This window comes from Lissotriton vulgaris, chromosome 2_1, assembly GCF_964263255.1.
Source record: "Lissotriton vulgaris chromosome 2_1, aLisVul1.2, whole genome shotgun sequence".
NCBI lineage: Eukaryota > Metazoa > Chordata > Amphibia > Caudata > Salamandridae > Lissotriton > Lissotriton vulgaris.
Window position 1 is genome coordinate 1,754,427,809 of NC_141687.1, and position 24,105 is coordinate 1,754,451,913.

The 24,105-nt window shown below is 42.9% G+C and overlaps 1 protein-coding gene across 10 annotated transcripts in view; it reads left to right on the top strand.

The window, feature by feature from the left end:
• Nucleotides 1–24,105, top strand: part of LOC147733236 (interferon regulatory factor 3-like) — a 282,847-nt gene that overhangs the window by 189,852 nt on the left and 68,890 nt on the right. For 6 of the 10 annotated variants that reach the window (XM_086957790.1, XM_086957793.1, XM_086957787.1 and 3 more), the window contains 3 exons: nucleotides 2,506–2,554; nucleotides 11,363–11,608; nucleotides 15,618–15,875. In XM_086957790.1, the coding sequence (XP_086813916.1) occupies nucleotides 2,506–2,554; nucleotides 11,363–11,608; nucleotides 15,618–15,875 (553 nt within the window). The remainder of the gene's footprint in view (nucleotides 1–2,505; nucleotides 2,555–11,362; nucleotides 11,609–15,617; nucleotides 15,876–24,105) is intronic. The other 4 variants (XM_086957794.1, XM_086957795.1, XM_086957791.1 and 1 more) reach the window with 1 other exon arrangement.

Here is a 24,105-nt window from a genome sequence, read left to right on the forward strand (position 1 = left end):
TTGAAACAGTCAGTCCTCCTGGCACGGTTGACTCAACAGAAAGCCAACTCATAATTTTGACGGCAGTGAACTTGTCTGTACCACCCTCTGACAGCTGCTTTCCCCATGCCACCTTTGAGGCAGTCTGTGAATGGCTGGCAGTGGCAGCGGTACTCTGGTGTTTTTTTTCCTTCAAACTGCCGTCCTAATATGGCTGGCCGACCGCCAACTAGGCACTAGCCATTGCGATGGTGGTTCCCTTACCACCAAACTCATAGTCAGGCCCTGAGTCCCATCTGGATTGAACCTAATTTCTGTATCCTACCAATGCTCCATCACGGCCCCCCTCAAATCACACCTAAGTGCCGGATTACTGCCACCAGATGACTGTGCTTGGCACTTAATGCCTTTGGACGCTGTTTTCCTGAACAAATAAAAAAAATATTGCCAGTTCCTCTAACTTGATTTTTGTCATTTCTGTGTAATTGTATTTATTAAAATGTTCTCAATTTTTCTAATTTAGCTTGGTGTTTTAATTGTATTATGTTTTGACTTAATTACTGTTTTGATAATGCTTAAATAATTTACACATTGCTTTCAGTTAAGCCTGTCTGCTCAGTGCCAAAACTACCAAGGAGTAGACCTCAGGGTAATTTAGTGACTGAGAATTCACCGTGACCAGGATTGTGATTATTACGGAAGGTGGGTATTCACCCCTTGAGTAATAACGCAATCTCTTATACGGTAAAGACACTGACTCCCTTTACAAGATCTGAAGCCCTTTCTAACAATATACGTTTTAATTGGCGATCCCACTTGACTTCCACCAATCGATTATTCTTACCCCCACTGCCTCCCTGCCAATGTATATCTTTCTCAATAAACAACAACACCTTGGACTCATCTAAGATTCATATTGAGTTTTAAAATATCATGTAATTAGTATCATATCTCTTGTTCCCTTTGTGGTTGACAACATCAATTAAACAAGTCATCATGCATTGAATTCAATGAGAAGCCGAATCCCTGCTTTCCTTTTGTTCAAATGGATGTGCTTTTCAGAATAAAAAGATAAAGGGCTTTATTAGGCATTGTAAGGATCTGTTCCGCTGCCTGGTAGTCTACAGACCACCATATTTGGGTACCTTCACCTGTCTGAATTGGACTAACCATATACCAGCTGCACCAAAGAGCATTTGTGAGTCGTCTTCATCCCAATTCGATTTATAGCTCTGTTACGCAGCCAGGTACTGCATCAGCTGTTCTATGGCGACTGTATATATTCAGAGCTTCTGTCTCATACCGCTCTGTGTAGGACTGGTACCATTGCAGCTCACCAATAAAAGAAGTGACATCAGTGGCGGCCAGCACAGTTCGGGGGTAGTGAGGTTGTGGCGCGCGGGGGTGGGGAGGAGACTAGTTTAAGCGAGTATAGAAATAAAAGAAAGAAAAAACGTACCTTCTTGCTGCTTCCTCACAACGTCTCTCCTCCATAGTCCCTCACTCCGGCCTGGAACAGGAAACACACCCAGGCTCCCCATAGCTATCACAATGCTACAATACAACGTTGTGATTGATCTGAGCACCTACATGCTGTGGGAGCCTGGGCATGTCCTCCAACCTGACTAAAATTCAGCCTGGGTGGAGAATACGCAAAGTGTGCATAAATGTTTGGCCGTCCCAACACGTCTAGCCAAACATTCATGCACACTTACAAAGTGTGCTTACCTCTCCCCCTGCTCCTGTCATCATAGCAGCCCCACCCAACCCTGCAAAGCTGCTGCAGCAGAAACAAGTAAAATGATAATAATGTCCAGTTATTATCATTTTATTTTTCCTTTATTTCACTGCTAAAAAGGAGTGGGCCGATGCTCCCCCGCCTTAGAGGAGGAGCTGCCACTACTGGCATGTGGCACAGAGACTAGCATCAGGGAGAGCAGTGCTTTGGATATTTCCTGGCAGTCAAAATGCTTATGGAAGCAGAGGCCTCATTCCTAAGAAACAGTCGAAGTGTGCCCCCTGGCAGGTAAAGACAAACTGATCAATGGAAGTAAGAAAAAAGAAAGTGCTTGAAGGGGGCATTTTAAAATGAATATGTCTGTAGAGCAGTCTTGCAAAGTGTACTGTTACTTTTTAGGAGTCTTTTAAAGAAATGTTTGTGTAAATACCACGTTATCACTATGATTTTTAGATTTGAGACCAGTAGTGCTTGTTGCCCAAAAGTGTTTTTTTCAAGCCCTGCCCCAGACATAAGAGCCTGCTCTATTAAATCATGCAAACTGACATGCTCATTTTAGGTGGGAGACTCCCAACTGTTTAAGCTGAAATGGCTTTATTATTGATTTCTCCCACTTAACACTTCCTTCACTTCTTTGAAAGTTAGGGTAATTAAATTCCAGCCTATTTTTAAATCTTTCCTATTATCTACTCCCCAATTCCCGCATCTATGATAAATATATATGCTTGACTTGTAAACAATACAGCTGCTGCTTGGTAGTTATATCCCTGTTTGTAAATTCCCTGCAGGTTTTGATTGAGGATGTCAATTCTATGAACCTCATGGACCCTGTACCAGGTAAGGACCATGTAAATACTGTACTTTCGTTTTCAAGTATACACATCCAGCGTCGCCATAATCTCGCTCTGGTTTCTTGATAAAAGGCAACCGTTGAATACAATAATTAATATTTAGAGGGAAAAAATTCCACTATTAAGCACTTGGGTCAACACATCATTTTTCGGAAATCTTGCTGAGAGCATCATATACTGAAACACATGCTGGGAATTGGGGACAGTCGCATATGGGAAATTATCAAAAAACGTTTTCCAACTATCAAACCATGTCAGTTTATTTACACCCTGCACAAATCGTGCTGCAGTGGCACAGGCACATTAACCATCATTATTTCAAATATTACTAAACTAATAAATAAAAAGTCACCGACAATGCAAAAATAACAGATATTAGAACATTGGAATGTTGGGAGCTCCATTGTAGACAACAGTAAAGACCCGCAAAGCAACATTCCAATGTTTTTTTCAAAGGCCTCTCGGAGCCCAAGGGAATTTAAACCCCTGAAACTCCAAGAGGCCTTTGTTTTTATTTGTTGGAACATTCTGCCCTCTAGTGGCAGAATGTTCTAATAGCCTTTTAGCCCACCGTAGCTGGGCTATACCGCCTATTATAGTCCCGCTCCCTTGTTAAAGTCCCTCGCCTTCGGCTCAGGCCTTTAACGCTGGAGCGGGCCTTTAATAGCCAGTATAGCCCGCTACGGTGGGCTATAAGACTATATTATAACATTGGAATGTTGGGAGGTCCATTGAAAACAATGGAGTAGCTCTGGGCTTATAATGGCTAGTATAAGCCCGGACCTCCAACATTCCAATGTTTCTTTGTTCATAGCAGTAGCTGTGAACAAAGGCTTCAGGGAGCCTGAGGGGATTACAATCCTACTGAGTACCCCGAAGCCTTTCTTTTATTTGTTAGAACATTCTGCCTTCTAGTGGCAGAATGTTATAATAACCTTATAGCCCTTCCTAGCTTGGCTATAACGGCTATTAAAGTCCCGCTCCCTTGTTAAAGGCCTTTGCCTTCAGCTCAGGCCTTTAACGCTGGAGTGGGCCTTTAATAGCCAATATAGAACGGTATATTATAGCTATGGAGAATTTTGCACTCAACTTACACTGGCTCCCAATCATTTTCCAGACCTGCGTTACTTTGGTTAGGTAACAGTACCTTTCATTTAACCCAAACAATGAATACACAGCTGCCATGGTATGTTGACTTTAAATCCCACACAGGCCCGTTCTTACGATGTGAATAGTTGTAACTTAGGAATTGTGCTGACATAAACCCAAAACTGCATCACACAGGCATGCAGGTGTTACATTCAGAAATATCTGAACACAGTTGGTTCTATTTTAGTAGGTTTAAGAAATGCTAGAGAACCAAATACTAGACTATTCTAACAATAGAGGATCCGGAGGACCAGCAGAACTCAAGGAGTCCAGAGGAAATCTAAAACAGTCCTGAAAAATAGTGGGACTAAAATCAAGAGCCTGGGGAAATGAGCGTGGCAAAAATATTTCTAATCCACTACTGTGCCTTGCCACCATTTATATGGTTAAACAGGATATCACGTCAGTGAGTGGAGGAATGTGCCATCTTGGTTTGGGAGCATGAATGGGGTATGTAATATAGCCTTAACACATTGGCTGCTCAGGCTATTCCTCTGCTGTGCTGGGCCATAATGATAATGGGTGTGGTCAAGACGAGCTCAGCTCGTCATGAGCACACGAGCACAGTGCCTCATGACGAGCTGAGCTCGTCATGAGCACTGAAGGGGTTATAGCCCGCCGTAGAGAGCTATACCGGCTATTAAAGGTCCACTCCCCCTCCTGCATTAAATGCCCGAGCCGAAGGCGAGGGACTTAAACAAGGGAGTGGGCAGATTAATAGCCGTATAGCCCTACTACGAAGGGCTAAAAGGCTATTAGAACATTCTGCCACTAGAGGGCAGAATATTCTAACAACATAAAACAAAAGCTTCTCGAAGTTCGAGGGGATTTAAATCCTCTCGAGCTCCGAGATGCCTTTAAAAAACACTGGAATGTTATTCTGCTGACCTTTTCAGGGCGGAAGAAGCAGGGAGCTCCCAACATTCCAATGTTTTAATAAATGCTCGACCATCTTGGCCTTGTCAGTTGAAATAATGTCCCCTTCCATTCTGAAGTAATTTATTTTTGCTATAACGGAGTGGAATGACAGACCTCACCAATAGAGGCAAGCAGGTGATTCCTTTAGCCAGAACCTCCTCTGTCACAGCTGGGTAGTGCACAGTCTCCCCAGCGTCTAACTGAGGTAGCTGGCAGATTAGTGTGCTTATTGGATTCATCCACAGATGTTGCCACACACTGACTCTAAAGGATAAAAGGAAGGATTGCTGTAGGCCAGTGGGTGAACCACTGGTATCCCCAACCATAGCAAGAGTATTTCCAAGAGCGGCCGATTGAAGGAGTCGGCCACACTGGATAAGGCACCACACAGTCTTGGTTGCAAGATTGTTGTGTTCCATGTGTGCTCTACCCATGGAGCACAACAATTGTGCGACCATTGTAACACTCTTTGAAGGAGGTATTAGTTGAATTGATAATTACAGTTTTGTAAATTAAATGATGTAATCTGGCAAGAGTGCAGTGGTGAGGTACAGTTAGAGACAGTAAATGGTGTGGGTCAGGCCGCAAATTAGTATAATGATAAAGGGGTTGGGCAAGAACAGTCAGATGGTTTCTTGCTATTTTGTGTCACCAAATAACTGCAATCCATGTGATCTTTGTCAGTAAAAGGCTTGTGTGAATAAGAGAGTTCCTTGACGCATTCAAAAGGTAGGATAGCTTGGCTGGCCTGTCGGGCAGCAATCACTGAAAATAAGAGGCTTGCACCCAGAGGTATTGGCTCCCTGCTGTATCCTCTTGAGTCCTGACGGAACAATGGTGAGGGTAAGCACAATATGATGTTTATGGTGATGACGAAGCTGATATTTATTGTAAGCATGGTCCAGTTTTGCTGATGTCCAGATCCCAAGCTGCAGCTACCTTCAGGCATATCATATAGAACTTCCGCATTGTATTTCACAGGGGCAGATGGAAAGGTCATAAGTTGGCATGGTTTCCTTAGAAATTTAGCCCTGACTGTAATACAGCATTTACATGAGAAAGGAGAGAGCAACTGTAAGGTAAGAGCCAAACGATTTATATTAAAAAAGTGGATTTATTAAAGGTGGAAAAGGCACAGAGCATCCAGTTGAACAGCAGGGCAGGCTTAAACTGCCAAACAGAGAATCTGGAACATAGAACCAGGAAGGCTCACGCAGGAGCAGGGTTCTAGTTCCAGCAAAGGAAATAAATAAATAAAAGGTGAAATACAACACATCTCCTTCCTATAAAACAAGCCAAACTGTACAGTGAAGAGGAGAATTAAGATAAAAACCTAGAAGGCATAACAACAGGTCTGGCATTGGTTTTAACTCTATGAGCCACAGACTGAGAGGGCAGAACACAGTTGCTGTCGTCATGAGAAGAACTCTGAGCAGAACATTTGTCATGAGTAGATGTCTGAACAGAACCTGGAGGAACAGACTTACACTTGGCAACCCTCCTTATGTTCCAGGCTCTACCATCTTGGGTAATGACAGAATTCCTGAAAACTTTAACAATCTTAATGGGATTGCCGAACTTAGAAAGACCTTTGAGAGTGAACCCAGGTTTCTTGATCTTGACCCACTCACCCACAACAAAATCAGGAACTTTCACATTCATTTTCCGGTCAAACAAAGTCTTCATAGTGTTCTGCTTGGTTTCAACCCGACTGGCCACTTGCGAGATGTCCAAGTGGTCAACCTTAACATCCAACTTCTTAACCCACCAGGGACAGATTTCGGAACTAGGAGTTCTCCCTCTCAGAAGCTGGAAGGGACTGACCTCAGTGACGGCATGTGGGGTGATGCGGTACATCCAAAGTCTTTCCCTTACCACATCCCTCCAAGATTCACCCGAAGAACAAGCAAGCTCCACAGCATTTTTAAGGACACGGTTAAACCTCTCAACCTGGCCATTTTCTCTAGGCTCATACAACGAGGTAGTGTGATGCTTGATACCACAAGAAACAAGAAAATCCTCCATGTCCCGAGAGATAAGTTGAACGCCATTATCAGTAATAAGGATTTCAGGGGAACCCTCTCTAGCAAAAACTTCCCTAAGGAAAGAAATGATGACTAAGGTGGTGGCACAGGAGACAAACTTAACTTCCGGCCATTTGCTGTGATAGTCAATTAAAACTAAAGCAAAACGAGCATTCTCTGGCAGGCGATGGAAAGGACCAGAAATGTCAAAAGCTAGTTTCTGCCAGGGATGGTCAGGCCAAGAAACAGGACGAAGGGGAGCAGAAGACACCTTAAGCATCTTATCACTACTAATGCAATCCACACAGTCACAGACAGCTCTGTATACCATCTTGTCAAGGCCAGGCCACCAAAAGTTGGTCCTAATGAGACGTTTCATAGAGGACATTCCAATATGAGTCCTATGGGCCAAAGAAAGAATCTTGTTGTACAAAGAAGCAGGCGGAATCATTTTCCCAGCCTTAAACAAAATCCTTCCCAAAGCCTCAATCTCAGACGAAACCTGACAAAAAGGGGCAAATTCAGGTAAGACAGATTTATCCTTGGGCCAACCTCTTTCCAGACAGTCAAAAATAAATGAGAAAATAGGATCCTTCTCAACTTCCGACATCCACTCAATCTCAGAGATACCCCTGAAATCACTAGAAACATAGTCATTGACCACAGAAACAATATCAATTTCACGATTATCTGGGTTGGAACCAACATCAGGGCAAGGCAACCTGGAGAGAAAATCCGCCGTGACATTACTCCTACCAGGAACATACAAAACCTCAAAATCATACTCCTGCAACTTTGAAGATAAGCGTGCAATGCGAGCAGTTGAGTTCCAACCTCCCCCAGGAGACAAAATTCCAACCAAGGGCTTGTGGTCAGTTTTAAGAATGAATCTGTTGCCCCAAACATAATTGCGAAAATGCTCCACAGCCCATGTGCAGGCTAACAACTCCCTTTCGATGACCGCATACCTCCTCTCAGTGAGAGATAGGGTCCTTGACGCAAAGGCAACACACCATTCTTCTTTGCCAGAAACCTGACCTAACACAGCTCCAAGGCCATAACAACTGGCATCCACGGTGATAATGCACTTCTTGTTAAGAGAGAAGGATCTCAAAGTGGGAGCATTGACGATATCTTCTTTGATAGAAGAAAAGGCAGACTCCTGCCTTTCAGACCACACAAAGTCTGAGGACTTCCTGGTAAGCTCCCTGAGGGGTTCCATTTTAGTGGCGAAATTGCGAATGAACTTACTGTAGTACTCGCATAAGCCAGCAAAGGAAAGCAATTTCTCCTTGTTATCAGGAGAAGGGGCTTTTACAATGGCATCAACAAGGGAACGCTTGGGAACTACACCGTCAGCAGACAAGGTGTGACCCAAGTATTCGACACTCTTACAAAATAACTTACACTTGTTAAATTTGAGGGTAAGACCAGCATCATATAACTTGTTGCACACATCCTTAAGATGGACACGATGATCATCCACATTCTTTGAAAAAATGAGGATATCATCCTGGAAACACTTTACGAAAGAGCTAACCTCCTTAAAAATATGGTGCATGGCCCTCTGAAACACCGAAGCGGCGGAGGCTAGGCCAAAAGGCATCCGCTTAAATTGAAAAAGGCCAAACGGAGTGATGAAAGCGGTAAAGTGCTTTGCATCATCAGTCAATTCGATTTGGTGATAAGCGGAACGCAAATCAAGGGTAGAAAAAATGCAAGCACCATCCAACAAACATACCATTTCGTTTATATTAGGGAGAGGGTGACAATCAGTGATTAAATTCGCATTGAGAGCCCTTAGGTCCACACACAACCTGATACTTTTATCGGGTTTCTGAGCCAAAACGATGGGCGAAACCCATTCAGAGGACTCCACTTCCTCAATAACACCTCCAAGGATCATGTCGTCCAATAAGATTTTGAGTTCAGCTCTTATACTAATGGGTACACCCCTCAATTTTTGTTTGACTGGGATGGCACCATTTTTAACTTTGATCCTATGGGAAAAACCTTTAAGTTTGCCAAGTTTCTCAGAAAAAACTTGAGGAAATAACAAAGGGAGGTCCTTCTCAAGATCACCCACATTCTTGGAAGATTCAGAAGCAATCATACTATCATCAGACAGAAGAGTATTGGCCCTACAAGAAGCAGTGTTGTCCAAAGGTGCAGTATCACAAGTAATGGCAACCACAGAGATAGGATCTTTGTTCCTGGGATTTAAGGTAATTCCAAGTCTGAATTGATCCCTCCAGCCCAGAACATTCACACCTTTGACAGCAATGTACATTTTGATCCAAGCACTATTCCCTCTAAATTCAATGAGAACTTCTTTATATCCAACAACATTGATAAAGGATTCATCAAAGTTTTGTGCAACAATATCAGGCTCACATAAGGTAGATAGATCAACAAGGCTCCCAAAAACTTCATTGCAATATGACTTGGTAATAATGGTCCATGGAGAGCCTGAATCGGCCATAAGTTTGAGCTCTTTTCCTAAAATATTAACGATACAATCCGGAGAACTCAAAGTTTCTGCAGATTTGATATCAACCACATTGCGGATAGAAACAACAATACCATGTTCTAGGTCTTGGGATGAAGACATACCTTGTGACACAGTAGAAATTTTGCCTTTAGATGAAGAGGAAGAATCTTTTCTAGTACCAGTGTCTTTACACATTTTTGAAAAATGACCTACACGTCCACACTTAGTGCACTCTTTTCCAATAGCAGGACAACGAGAATACGAGGCAATGTGGTTGGGATTACCACATCTAAAGCAGTAATAATTCTTTGAATTGGACTGAGTTTTGGTATTAGTATTAGGCTTGCTATTGGAAAATGAGCTAGAGGAGGAAACAGCAACAGCATTTACATTGCCCTCGTCAACACTAGAGGATGATTTGCTAACAGTACCAGAGGAGGCTTTACTTTCTAGAGTTTTCATCCAACGCTCAGATTGTTCAAGGGCTTTGGAGGTACTGATAGTCACTTCTAAACTGGGATCACCTAGGATCCAAAGCTGTTCCTGAACCTTTTTGCCTCTTACGTGCACAATGATTTGGTCCCTGAGCATTTCGTCAGTCATTAAACCAAAGTTGCAATGTAGGGACAAAGCTCGAAGTGCAGTGAGAAAATCATCAAAACTCTCATTTTCTTCCTGAGCTCTAGTATAGAATTTATACCTGTTTAATGCCACACTAGTATTGGGTTTAAATCTATTTTCAATACGCAATAAAGCTTCATCAAAAACATTGTGATCCCCTCCTGAGCGCATAGGAGGAAGAGTTCTGAATACATTTTGACCCTCTGAACCCAAGCAGTGGAGGAAAATATTTTTTTTTCTCTCAGCAGACATACGCTCGCCATCGATAGCCTTTAGATAAGTAATAAACTCTTCTTTCCAACGTGACCATGGAATAGATGGTTCACCTTTGCTTTGCAGAAACTTGCTTGGAGGATCAAATTGCATGGCTGAATAATATGTTAATAACACAAATTAAATAAAGTAGCAGTGTCTGTAAGTAGTACAGAAAATGCCAAGAGTGAAATGTAAAAAATCGTGTCAAAATGCACACAAAAATGGCTGCTGGGAATGTCAGAATGTCAAAAATATACTGGAAACAGCAAGGACTATTGAAAAAAAAAATATCAGTAAAGTATATAGTACCAATCTTTACAGAGCAGTGGAAGAAATAAGTCTCTCAGGAAAGTCAGTCAAAATCAACTTTTCAATGTAGAAGTACCAACCATTGTAGCGTTTTAGCCTGGAAATGCATCTCCTCAACGCGCTGAAGGTAAAATGAACGTTTAACCACGTTGTTGTGCGTCAAACGCAAAGTACACAGCGTTGGAATCCCACTCGATCAGCTTAGTCAGAGTTCTCTGAAGCGGACGCTGATCCAGGACGCTGATCCAGGACGCTTTGTGACGCGCTGTGTGACGAGGCAACAAGAAAAACAAGACGGATTAGCTCTAGAAAGAGCGTGACCCGCGTGATGACGCGTTAAACGCGGTGACGTCTTGAGCGCGATGACGCGTGGAGCAGCAGGCTGGTTGGTAGTTATGGCAACCAAACGGCAATCCTCTCGTAACGGGGAAAATAATAAAAAATCAATAACTTTGGCAAAGTACATACCCCGAGGCTGCCGATGAAACGTATGGGAAGAGACTTTCTTCAACAGTGCTCCGACTTAGTTGAAAGTGGAAAAAATAGACGGGTTCGTTTATTGAAGGAATCCTCGCACCTGTGCCTTGAAAATGCCGCAAAAGGACTCCTTAGGTTCTCCAATCGTCGCCAATTTTGTAAGGTAAGAGCCAAACGATTTATATTAAAAAAGTGGATTTATTAAAGGTGGAAAAGGCACAGAGCATCCAGTTGAACAGCAGGGCAGGCTTAAACTGCCAAACAGAGAATCTGGAACATAGAACCAGGAAGGCTCACGCAGGAGCAGGGTTCTAGTTCCAGCAAAGGAAATAAATAAATAAAAGGTGAAATACAACAGCAACCATTTTATTTTAAGCAATAAATAGAATTTGACAAATAAAAGAGAGTGCACAGATGTAGGCCACAGTTGTGAATAACAGCCCCGCAGAAACAGAAAATATAGTTTTGGAAGGCATGAAGGTATGTTATTGCTTAATGAAAAAAAACATTCAAGTCTATCATATTCTGCTGAACTTTCAATTTTCCATAGATGAAACAATCTTCAACATAAACTGCCGTGGCTTAAGAAGATTGGCTCCAAAGGTGCCAGTGATGAGCAGAAGCACGGGAAACCAACCTGAAGAGACAAGTTTCTACACCTTCAGCAACCCCACTCTGACAGAGCGAAATACTGTCGGGGGGGATCTCGCTCAAACTCCGGCTGCGTTTCTGCAAGAGCCCTTGAGGCAGAGCCAGACACACCCCTTAGCTGTGACAGATCACCTTCATCAAGCAGGTCAGTCAACCTGCATGAGTGAAGGAATGAGTGGGCTATGTGAGTGAGGCTGCATGGGGTGCACAGACATAATATCGACTCAAAAATATCGACTGGACATAAAAACGACTTTTAAATATAGACTGGACAAAATATCGACAGGACAGAATATAGATGACCAAAATATCGTTTTTAAGGTAAGTGATATAATATCGACTGTTAAAAATATAGATAGTAAAAATATCGATTTTATAATAATATCTAATTTTTTATAGTGGATTTTTATGGTATAATATGTGTGAAAAGTGTGTATTTATGTTATAATAAATTTTTATTAATGATTTTTGTTTTTATAATCATTGCGTAATTTAATTCTGTAGCGGGTTGTGGGTTTATAGGGGAATAGGGTGGGAAGTATTTTAATTATAATTAATTAAATAATTAAATTTATTTATTGATAGTAATTTTAAATTAATAATTAATTAATTTATAATAGTTAATTAATTAAATATTAATTGGTAATTAATTTTAATTAATTGATTAATTGATAAATATGTACATTTTCCTAATTTATTTTTGTAGTGGGTTGAGAGTTTATAGGGGAATTGGGTGGGAAGTGATTAAATTATAAATAATTAATTAATTACATTTATTTATAATTTTTTAATTTCAAATAATAGATAAATACTTTATTATTATTAAATAATTATTAGTAATTATTTTTATTAATTAGTATTATTAGGTGATCAATAGAAATAATTATTGTTAATTAGTAAATATAATATATTAATTAATTACTTTTATACAAATATTAATTATTTTTAATTAATTATTAATAGATATTCAATATTATATTATATAATTATTTAAGAAGTATTTACTTTCCCTAATGTTGTATTCCCTGGAGTGGGAATAGTAATTTTAACCCCTACGCTATCCAACGCTTTCCCTACTGTTGCACCCACTGGAGTGGGAATAGTAATTTTAACCCCTACGCTATCCAACGCTTTCCCTACTGTCGCACCCACTGGAGTGGGAATAGTAATTTTTACCCCTACGCTATCCAACGCTTTCCCTACTGTTGCACCCACTGGAGTGGGAATAGTAATTTTTACCCCTACGCTATCCAACGCTTTCCCTACTGTTGCACCCACTGGAGTGGGAATAGTAATTTTAACCCCTACGCTATCCAACGCTTTCCCTACTGTTGCACCCACTGGAGTGGGAATAGTAATTTTTACCCTTACGCTATCCAACGCTTTCCCTACTGTTGCACCCACTGAAGTGGGAATAGTAATTTTAACCCCTACGCTATCCAACACTTTCCCTACTGTTGCACCCACTGGAGTGGGAATAGTAATTTTTACCCCTACGCTATCCAACGCTTTCCCTACTGTTGCACCCACTGGAGTGGGAATAGTAATTTTAACCCCTACGCTATCCAACACTTTCCTTACTGTTGCACCCACTGGAGTGGGAATAGTAATTTTAACCCCTACGCTATCCAATGCTTTCCCTACGCTTGCACTCTTTGGAGTGGGAATAGTATTTTTTACACTTCTGCTATTGTACGTTAATATAATAGTATCTTATTTAATTATAGTATGTTACTATATATATATGTTTTAACAAATATGATTGTAAAATTTTATTTATATTAATTTTATTTATTAATTAATTATTATAAGTTAATTTATGTATTTTTAAGTATATTTTATTAATTAAATTTTAATATTAATTTAATTTAACACTGTTTTTAATAAAGTCGATATTTTTTAAAACTATATTATTGTAAACGATATTTTGTACTCAATATTTTTGTACTTACCTGTTTGTAGATACAAACTCGATATTTTGTCTGTCGATATTTTGTCCACGATATTTTTGCAAGTCGATATTTTCTCCCTCGATATTATTTCAGTGATCCGCTGCATGGAATAGCTGTCATCTCTTACCAAAGCAAAGATTCCATATTATAGAGTGAGCGAAATGTGTACAGCACACAGCTTCAGAGTGAACCTGGGTAAGCCTGCTGCCTTGACATGGACCAGAAACGATATCGAATAGGTAGGAAAATAAATGTTTCAGAGGTTATAATAAAAATAGCAAAGGATTCTTCCATGCGCTCGGAAATGGGAGCAGGTTCCAGAGGAGAAGCGCCTGTAAGGAGGACTATAAATGGTTATTTGCCTATTTATTTATTTATTTATTTATTGACAGTTTTCTATAGCGCGAACATGACCCTTGGGTATCAGAGCGCTTAAAAACATCTGGCATAAGTTAAAACACAACAAAAAAAACAATATGACTGTAAAGAAATTAGTTAGTAATATTACCATATCTAATCCATAGGAAGATAATGTAAAGATAACGATAAAAAGGACCTGTACATGATTAAACACGAATATATACTGTTCTAAGGTAGTTTAGGTACTAATTATATTATATAGGTGTACGAAGTTTTTCTGTATCTGATTGTTTTAGAAACATTTCTTTAGGACTCTATCTTCCCCAGTCCCATAGTTAGTCTTGTGCCGATCGCCAGAGTCATCTTATCGTAGGTGGTTATCTATATATGTTCTACGTTGTTATCTAATAATCACCTCAAAGTTAAGTCTTAGATGGTGAATTGACTTGCCTATGGATGGAACTTACTCATAAGAAAGATCTTGGTTTCCCTCTTAAATGTTGCAGTAAGATGCCATTTTAAATTAATAAACTTCCAAATGTTGCTGCATAGACCGTAGTCCGTTTCTGAAATCTCCAGTAGTCGCTATGATTATGTACTTTTTTTCTGCTGTTTGATAAGGACCAAATAGACTTGTTTAAAGGCCAATGAAATTGAGTGGTCGTTGTTCTTGGCCAGAAGGGATTAAACAACAAATGAGTCCAGGGGTAGACGGGGAAGAGCCAGAGGGAGTGAGAGCAGCAGGCGCGAAGCAGTTTAAACTCATGATGTAACTTCACTCTGAAATAAATATGACAAACCGCTGTACCAACATGGCTGTCGCTGCTTGCATTCATTCCTTGGCCTGTCTGTGCCTGAATTACAATCCCCTGTGGGAGTCTGGCCTCCTCGCATGGGTTTGTAGTCGCTGTGTGCTGGTCTTCTTTGGTTCCACTCATGATGCTGGCACCGCAATCGGATGTGTAAACTTGTAAAGATGGGGGCCCGTCTGAGATCAAACATGTCAAGTTCAATGTGTATATCTCTTTCCTGTGGCCCATACGTGAACTCTCTTTAGGACAAGATACCCACGTTAGTGCTAGTATTAGCAGTCAGTACTAGCCTTACTTCAGTGCATCCAACACAATGTACCCTAACAACATCCTGTCCAGTGGGAGAGCTTGCTTGGACTGATGGGTATTGGGATGCACACATGGAAAGTTCTTTCAAGTTTTGAGGTAACTCTCTGAGGTTTACGAGTCATGCTGTGGTAACTGAGTGCACCGTGTTCTCTCAGTAAGTGTTGATAGATGGACTGGTGTTTGTGGAAAAGGGTGGGTATCCCACGCTATCTTTTGGAGTAGGAGGTATGGCACCTTTTGGCTGCAAAGCAGAGTAAATGTAGCCTGCTTTGGGCAGTGGGCAAAAGAAGCATAGATAAGGTGGTTCAAGAATCACTTTACAAGCACAATGCTATCCCAATAATTTTGAAGCAGTGCAGGGGAGGGTTAATATGAAAGGGTGGATGGGACACATTAACTTAAATAAAGCTCCATTAGAGAAATGTTGAATCCTTAGACAGAAATATAAAAACAATCCTGTTGTTTTGACAGATGCTCTATAGGCGCTGCCGTTCTGTTATGTTTTGTGACCTGAAGAATTCTTTGGGTCTAAGAGATGCCCCATAGAACAAGCGATTGTGAATGGTTACGGCATCCTAAGCATGTACAACCAATGACGCATGGCAGACTGGGACGGTCTGATTGGTATATTGACAAATCCAGAAAAAGTGAATTATACGGGAGGAAAACATGTTCAAGTCTTTCCTACCACGTCAATGGTCCTCCTTTTTTTGTTTTATAGCGCAAGGCGCTCCTGCAAGAAGCGCTGCAAGTGGCAACACGTGGCATCAACCAGCTGAGGACAGAGAGATGGCGAACTGGTGGGCCTGCAGAAGAAACATCCCTGAAGAGACTAGCTTTTACCTGGCTGAGGACCGGTGCACAAATACAACGGCACCTCTATATGACAGTAGCCAGAACATCTACACCGGCCCTACTAAGGCCTTAGCACAGACCCCCTTGCAGCACACGGCTGTCATGGACCAGCAGCAGATCACAGGTCAGTGAGCCAGGACTGCTTTCTGCAAACGGGGAAAGTCTTACAGAAATTACATTGTACCATCAATTACCAGCAGGTTCGGGTGTGTGTCTCCCGAAGTCTGTGTGTTCAAATGTAGTGTCTTGTGTCACAGAAACCCTAGTGGTTCCTATCCATAGAGAAAGGGCACCTGACTTCATCCCACCCATTTACCATAAGGTCTTCTTATGTTTATTTTAGTTGTAGTCTTGACGCACAACACAAATAACTTTGCTAATAGAAAGCAATGATTAATAAAAGATACAAGTAAATATGGACACCGTGTTCATAGCTTAATATATGCCATCCATTGAACTGCATGTCAGAATAAGGGCCTTGTTATGACTTTGGCGGTGTGACAGCGGGCAGGGGCGGCCCTAGGCTCTTGGCGGCCCTGGGCAGGAAGCATAGGTAGGGGGCCCAAGGCTGCCAAATCCCTGCCAGGGGCCGCCACGCAAATATGTATCTAAGGATAGATATTGGTGTGGCGGGCAGCGGGCCACCACGCCAGCGCTCTCTGCCACACCGCCAAAGCCATAATGCGACCACCTGCCGAATTCTGATGGGAATCCAGTCAGGCGATCCTGCGGCGGCCGGCCCTTGGCGGTTCAGTGTTAAGGCTCATACGTGAGCCTCAGCAAGGCCCCACAATGGAAACGCCATTGCAATTTCCTGCCAGACATGGATTTGACAGTCCATACCTGTGGGTGCATGCAGACAGGGGGACACACCATGTGCCCCCACGTGCATCACTTTGCACAGAAGCACTAGGTTGCCATAAAGGGCCCCCTTTGTTTCCTCACCTCCACATTTTTCATGGTGAGCTCACTGTCAGGAAAAGTGTGGCGGGAGGAAATCCCTAATATGCTTGCCGGTGTCTTGGCGGTACTGCCAGCATATTAGGGGCCTCAGAGCGCTGCTAAACCGCCAAGGATCACAGCAGTGCTTAATTTGTAAAATATGAAGTCCAGGGGGCATATTATCAAGGGGGTTTATCTCCGCTTTTTTGGCTTTAAAAGCCAAGAAAGCGGAGATAAAATTATCTCCCTATTACCTAGCTGTCGCTAACACCAGTTAGTGACAGCTAGTAGGAGATAGCGACCATCTTGGGCCCCACTTTGCATGTCAGTGATATTTATCACTAATGACATGCAAAGTGGGCGTGTCAAGATGTTAGCGACTGAAAACAGTTGCTAACATCGCTATCTCCTATTACCAACTTTTGGAGACATTTGCGCTAAGCGCGAATATCTCCAAAAGCTAACACCTGCCCTGAGCAGTTCTTAGCCATGTTATCCAATGGGAGGTGGATAACATGGCTAAGAGCATTAGCTCGGTAATGCATGAATATTGCTGACTTTTCAGCGATATTCATGCATTGCGGCGATTTTTATCGCATTTGCGATAAACCTTGGTAATACCAAGGTTTATTTGCGGTAAAAATCGCCACAGCTCAGCGGTAAATTTTTGTCTCTAACCAAGCAATAGCGATAATTATCGCTATTGCTTGGTAATATGCCCCCAGGTGCTCAAATGTTTGTTGGAGGCCACACCCATTTTCCAGGGCTCTACCCACTTCCTCGACTGGCTATATCCACTTACTCTATTAACTCTACCCATGTCCTCAACTAGCACTGTTGAAAGCAAGATGTAATACCCAGTATGAATTTCAGTAAGGGAGCCTTCCTCAAGTAAGGTTCTTCTGATAGGAGTTTGCCTCACCACCAAAAAAATGTTGAAAAAGATTACATCAAAAGTGTATTTCAGGCTCAATTTTGGAATAAATTAGTTAAAATGATGAATGCCTTGCAAAGGGACACGTGACATATTCCAGTGCTCTATGTGCCGATTTGGGGAAAGGACAATACTGGGGTATGCGCAAAAGTGCACTGTGTTGTCATTTTTAGCGGAATCTAATTGTGTGTCATAAGTTCACAGATACAACTTGTATATATATTTTGCCACAAAATATACCTCGATGTACTGAAAACACTCTAAACAGATAAAATGAGTAAAAATCCCTCTTTTAAAGCGGTGCTGTTGCAGCTGATGAGCTAACACAGTGAAACTCAGAGATAAATGTCTGCACTTTACTCAAAGACAATCACATAAAATAGGATCCTCATGACGAAGGTGTTCACTGAAAGAGGACTCAGCTATGAGCCCAGTTTTATGTGAGTGCGCGCTTTACAGCTTATACATTTAACTAGGAATTTCTCTAAGATAGTGCAAGACCTACAGAGAGCCCAGCTCAAATGATGAGAAGCAATCAGCGCTCAGTGTTTATTAGCTGTGAATCCCTTCAAGCATTAATATGGGCAAATTCTGAGTTAACTGTATATGCTTTTGACAGTGCTATAGCGGCATAAAGAGAGACTCACTGACCAACCACATCAGCGCAGCCTGGGAAGACCAAGGGGCATTTAATCCTGCGCCTTATCTCTGCTTTTTTGGCTTTAAAAGCCAGAAAAGAAGAGATAATGTTTTCGCCCTATCACCAAGAGGGTGCTAACATGCATAATCGCATGTTAGCACCCTTTTTCCTACGCCTCCCTTTGCATCTCTAATGAGTTGCAAAGTGGACGTTCCTTCCCCGAAATAACTGGGGAAATGTCGCTAAGCAAAGCAGCTATGCCTGTTATGGGCATAACAAGCATAGCGATAAGAAAAGTAGCGCTAACCACGGTTATCGCTACTTTCCTTACACCTGCTTTTAGTTTGACTTAGCCATGATATCCAATGGAAGGTGGATATCATGGTTAAATATGCCCTTCCCTATCAGCAACGCAGTGCCAAATGATGTGCGATTATTGCTGGAATCCCGGCGATAATTGCACATTTGGCAGCTAACTCGGTTATTTTTATCGCTTTGGAGATAAGCGTCACTGATAGCGTGCTATCTCCGCGATAAAAACAAGCGATAGCCGGAGATAATTATCCTAGCACTAAGTGCGCTTAGCGATAATTATCACTCGTTGTTGCTGATATGCCCCCAAGAGCTCTGGGGTGAACCCAGGAGTGTAAGGCGGGCTATGCAGCGCATGGAGCACCTTTCAGATCACCCCTACCCAGGCCCAGCTCTATGAACCAAGGCTGGAAGAGTGGGAGGCCGGTTTTGTTAATGAGAGGCCATTTTTGTTCCGGGGAGGCCGGTTTTACAGTGCTGCACTGTCAGGCCACAATAACAAAATCAGCAGAGCAGCAACACAACACAGCACTCACTTTCGTTTCTGGCCTCCATGTGTTTTTAAAGCAGTGGCTGCAGAGTTCTTTGTATATCAAGCAACAATAAACTTGTCAAGATATCTCTGAAGACACATCTTCCTGCTGAAGTGAGCTGGAGTTTTGTCTATTGGTAGTTTTAACTCATCTCTAAGGTAGCTCAGAAGGTTAATATGCCTGCTGCAAGGAATATGCACCACGTAGATCACATACATGTATTTTATGTGTATAGCTCTGTGGTTTACTGCTTTTGCCACAAAATATCCTTTTGATACTGTGCAGTTCATATGATACAATAGTAATTAGCACAGTGACCAATGAATTGCTTTCAAACTACATGGTACAGGTTAGAAAGTTAGGGCCATATGTATCATAGTTCCGTTTTGCGATTCCTAAATTGCGATTTTTAAGGAATCGCTATTTAGGAATCGCAAAATGGTATGTATGAAGAAAATCGCATTTTATTAGCTATTCCTTAATCTTCCTTAATTGCGAATTCGCATTTTGCGAATTCGCAATTAAGGAATAATTTTCAATGCATTCCTATTGGCCAGGAGGCCCATAGGAATGATTGCAAAATAATTCTCAAATTGCGAATTCGCAATTTGCTAATCGCAATTTGAGAATTATTGCAAGGGTGCAGGGGTGTCTCAAGGACACCCTGCTGCACTCCTGTAAATTACATGTGTGTGCATATGGCGCACATACATGCCCAATGGGCATGTATGTGTGTCATATGCCACCCTCACAAATGCACAATTGTGCATATTTACAAGAAATCACAAATTACCACCAACTACAAGTTGGTGGTAATTTGCGATATCTAAACCTGAAATCGCAAGTCTAAAAAGCTTCATACATAGCATTTAAGGAATCGCAAAATTGCGATTCCTTAAATGCTTAAGCAAAATAAGGAATCGCAATTTTTTGGGATTCCTTATTTTGCTAATGTTTCTTACATTTCAAAATCGGTAAAAAGGCTGTTTGCGATTCGCTAAGGCCGAAATTCTGCCAATTTCGGCCTTAACGATTTGCAAAAGGCTTGATACATATGGCACTTAGGTTTTCGCAGTCTTTCATTATCCTAATGTTGCTTAAAAGGGTTTGTTTGGGTAGAAATAAATTCTTATTAGTAAATGTAACCCTAACCACTGTGTTACATTTTGAATGCAGAGTGTTTGCGTCTCCAGTCCATCCTGTAACTGTAACGTTCATGTCAACCACCATGCTCAAAAAAAAGCAACAATGGTTACTTACTAGGTTATGTAACGTTAAGGTTAGCGCCTTTATTGTTAAGAAGCCTGCTGCTGCACGACACACTGCTTCAAATAATAGTGCAGGACTGTGCGTCGTACGTGTGACCTCATGATGATAAGGCGGGCGGCGGCATAAAATGTAAAAAAGATTAAGCACACTGCCTTGGCTGCCGCAGCCCCACAGGACCAAATCGAGTCCAATCAGTGCCCTGCCCACCGGCAACGCTAACTGAAGGCATGGATTTATTATCGGCTCAGCTCTTCAAAGGGACTCGGAGACAGAGTGTGAATGTGAACACTTTCATTCTATTGTGTGACAAGTTACGGAGTCTTGATGCGAGTTAGCAGTGCATTAGGGTCCCTAGACCCGGCCCTGATAGATAAATGCTGGTGCCAAGCACCGGAAACCACTGCCAAAAATAAGCACTGGCATCACAGATCCCTGGCGGCAGCAGTGGTCCCATGGCGGTCGGACCACTCAATTTGTTATAGGGCGGTCAGACCACCGCCGCAACGCCTCCGTGGGTTTGGCTATCCAACGGACAACCACACTCAAAATAAAGCCCTTAGCGATACCTACAAAGGGGATCAAACAAGAGACTAACGGCGTGTTTCCCTTCTACTGAATGGTTTAGACGGCACCATTGAGTGTTAGCTGCCATCTTCCCACCTTTGATAACACTGTACTGTTTCCACCTGCGTTATTATTTATCCTTCAACTAACAATAGCACAAAAGACAAAATATCACATTGGACATGGCTGATGTCTCTCGTTTTAGGATTAAGTGGACATAGGTGTAAAGATTCCCACTGGCCGCATTTAAGAAAATGTCTGGGCTTCCATCATTTTATAGTGGTTCTCCTAAAAATATGTAAACTACATTGTTAGAAATGAGATTTCGGGTTGGCTAAGTTTTGCACCGAAGTCAGGCCGTGACCACCACTCTAGTCAGGATAATAGAGTTACACTCCAAAAATAACCCCTGCTCATCCCCTTGGTAGCTTGGCACGAGCAGTCAGGCTTATCTTAGAGGCAGTGTGTAAAGCATTTGCACATAACCAACAGTAACACAGTGTAAGCACTACAAACGGACACCACACCAGTTTTGAAAAATATGTAATATTTTTATACACTCAAACAAGACCAATTATGATAACGAATCCACTGTACAGTACTTTTAAATCTTTGTGTTGCAAGATGTCTTTGAAAACACAGTTCTTTGATGTTGATAGCCCCGTCCGGGCTATCACAGTGTGGTGAACAAGCAAGTACAAAACAGTTCTGGCTGGCCGCGGCGTCGTGGGTCAGCTGAGGTGTCGGGGAGACCCGGCAACAGTGCCTCTCAGAGATGCAGGTCGGCAATCACCTCATGTTGTCACGCCCGTTGCAGGTCGAGCTCCTCACTGATGGAATCAGGAGCACTGGCGTTGGTAGGCGTCGGGTGCTGCGGTGCAAAGTGCAGCGGTGCGGCGTGCAGTGCTCTCAGGTCACGGTGCGAGCAGCGGCTCGGTGGCAGCATCAGATGGCATCGTCGGTGAGACCAGGGTTGTGCTGTGAAATGAGGGCGATGCTCGTCATGGTGCTGGCGAGTCAAGGTGTCGTTGAAATGCTGTCGTCGGCTGACCACTGGAGTCGATGGCACCGGCGTTGGTAGGTCAAGGCTGCAGTGCGGAATGAGGGCGGGGCGTCTTGTAGCGTTACAAGCGATGCCCCCGAACCACGGTGCAAGCAGAGGTATCGAGTCCGGCGGGAAGCAGCGTCGTCGGGGATACCAAGGCGTCGTCGTGAAATGAGGCGGTGCGGAGTGCACTGCCCACAGGTCGCGGTGCAAGCAGCGGCTCGGTGGCGGCGTTAGCAGGCGGCGTCGGTGAGACCAGGTTCGCGGTGCGGCGTTGCCGCGGTGCTCTCTGCGGTGCCTTCAGGACACGGTGTTGGCAGCGGCGTCGTAGAAGGCGTTGGGCTTCAAGTCTTTGATGGGCTTGAGACTTGTTGAACACAGAGCAAGCTCTAACTCAAGCCCTTGGAGACACTTAGCACAAGTAGAGAAAGTTCAGTCCAGTCCTTTCACTGCCCAAGGCAGAAGCAGCAACTGCAAGCCAACCCAACAAAGCCACAACTCAGCAAAGGGACAGTACTCCTCCTGGCAGCTCTTCCAGCTCATCTTCTTGGCAGGTTCCTTGAGTTAGAAATAATCCAAACGTAGTCTGAAGTCTTGGGGCCGGGGCCCCAGTATTTATAGCAGCAAAACCTTTGTCCTCTGAAGGCAGAGGGGCCTGGACCTAGTTCAAACCAGTTCGGTGTGCCTTCTGCCAGGGTACACCTTCTTCCTTTGTCAGTGTGGGCCAGGGTCCTCAGACGCACCGCAGGAGGATGAGCCAGCATTGTAGAGGGTGAGCTCAGCCCTATTCGGACCTAGGCGCTTCTCCTTCCACCCATCTAGGTGTTGATGTGCCTATTCAGCCTGGCTGAATCACCCTGTCTCCCCCAGCTCCTGTCACTCATAAACCAGACAGACAATACACACGCTAGCAGAGGCAGGCTAGATGGTAAGGTCAGAAAATACAGACTTTCTAAAAGTGGTATTTTCAAACACAGAATGTTAAAACCAACTTCACTAAAAGATGCATTTTATCATTCCGAGTTCAGGCATACTAAACTTGAATTTCTACCATGTTCTCTGAGTCAGTTAGGATCATAGGATGTAATGACCTAACTGCCCATTCTGGCCTACGGAGAACAGGTAGCCTTGCAATAGTGAAGAATAGAGTAGGCTGTAATTCACTATCAGGACATGCCACACAACCCGGCATGTCCTACCTTTTATGTACACTGTGCCCTGCCCAGTGGGTTACCTCAGTCTACCGTAGGGGTGACTCACATGTAGCAAAGGGAAGGTTTAGGGACTTGCGAGTGTATGCACGCGCCAAGTCGGAACGGCAGTCCCGGGCTGCGCACAGGCCCTGCGGTGGCAGGCCAGAGTTACACTTTATGGGCTGTTTACGTGGGTGGCACAATATAGTGCTGCAGCCCACCAACAGCATTCGATTTACAAGCCCCGGCACGCGCAGTTCACTTTACTGGAGACTGACACATAAATCAAATATACTAATCATGGAAATACCAATCCATACACATTTTACGCAGGAGCACTTGCACTTTACTACTGGACCGCAGTGAGGAAAGTGCACAGAATCATCACACCAGCAAAAACAGAGTCCAAACCAGGAGGTCAGAAAGCAAAAAGTCAGGGGAAACACGCCAAAAGATGCCAAGTCTAACATACATACTTTCAGTAAATTCTTCCTAATGATCATACTGGTATACCAACAATACAATAACCTAATAATTAACCTCTATCCTTCCCATAATTTCATGGTTAAAATTTTTTGCACTTGCCAGTCGGCCCAATGTTAGAAAATCACATCAAATGGCGTGATATTTAATGGCATCATAATTAAAGTTTCAAACATGTGCTATATGCTGCAAAGGCTGTCTTTGAGCTAAATACTTAGGGGCTGCATTTGGCTTTGGCCGATGGGGGGTACTCCATCAAGATGGTGTTGGGCACTGCCTCAGTCAACCCAAGGGTCTTCCGCCCATCAGATCTTTAGTTGTCTGCTTGCCCCGTAGACAGCTCTTAATATTGACAGTAATTTCCATCACTGTGGTTTCTGTCAGTGTCTTAACCGCTTCCGTGCTCACAACAGCTCCAAGCCGTCATGAGCCTCTTACT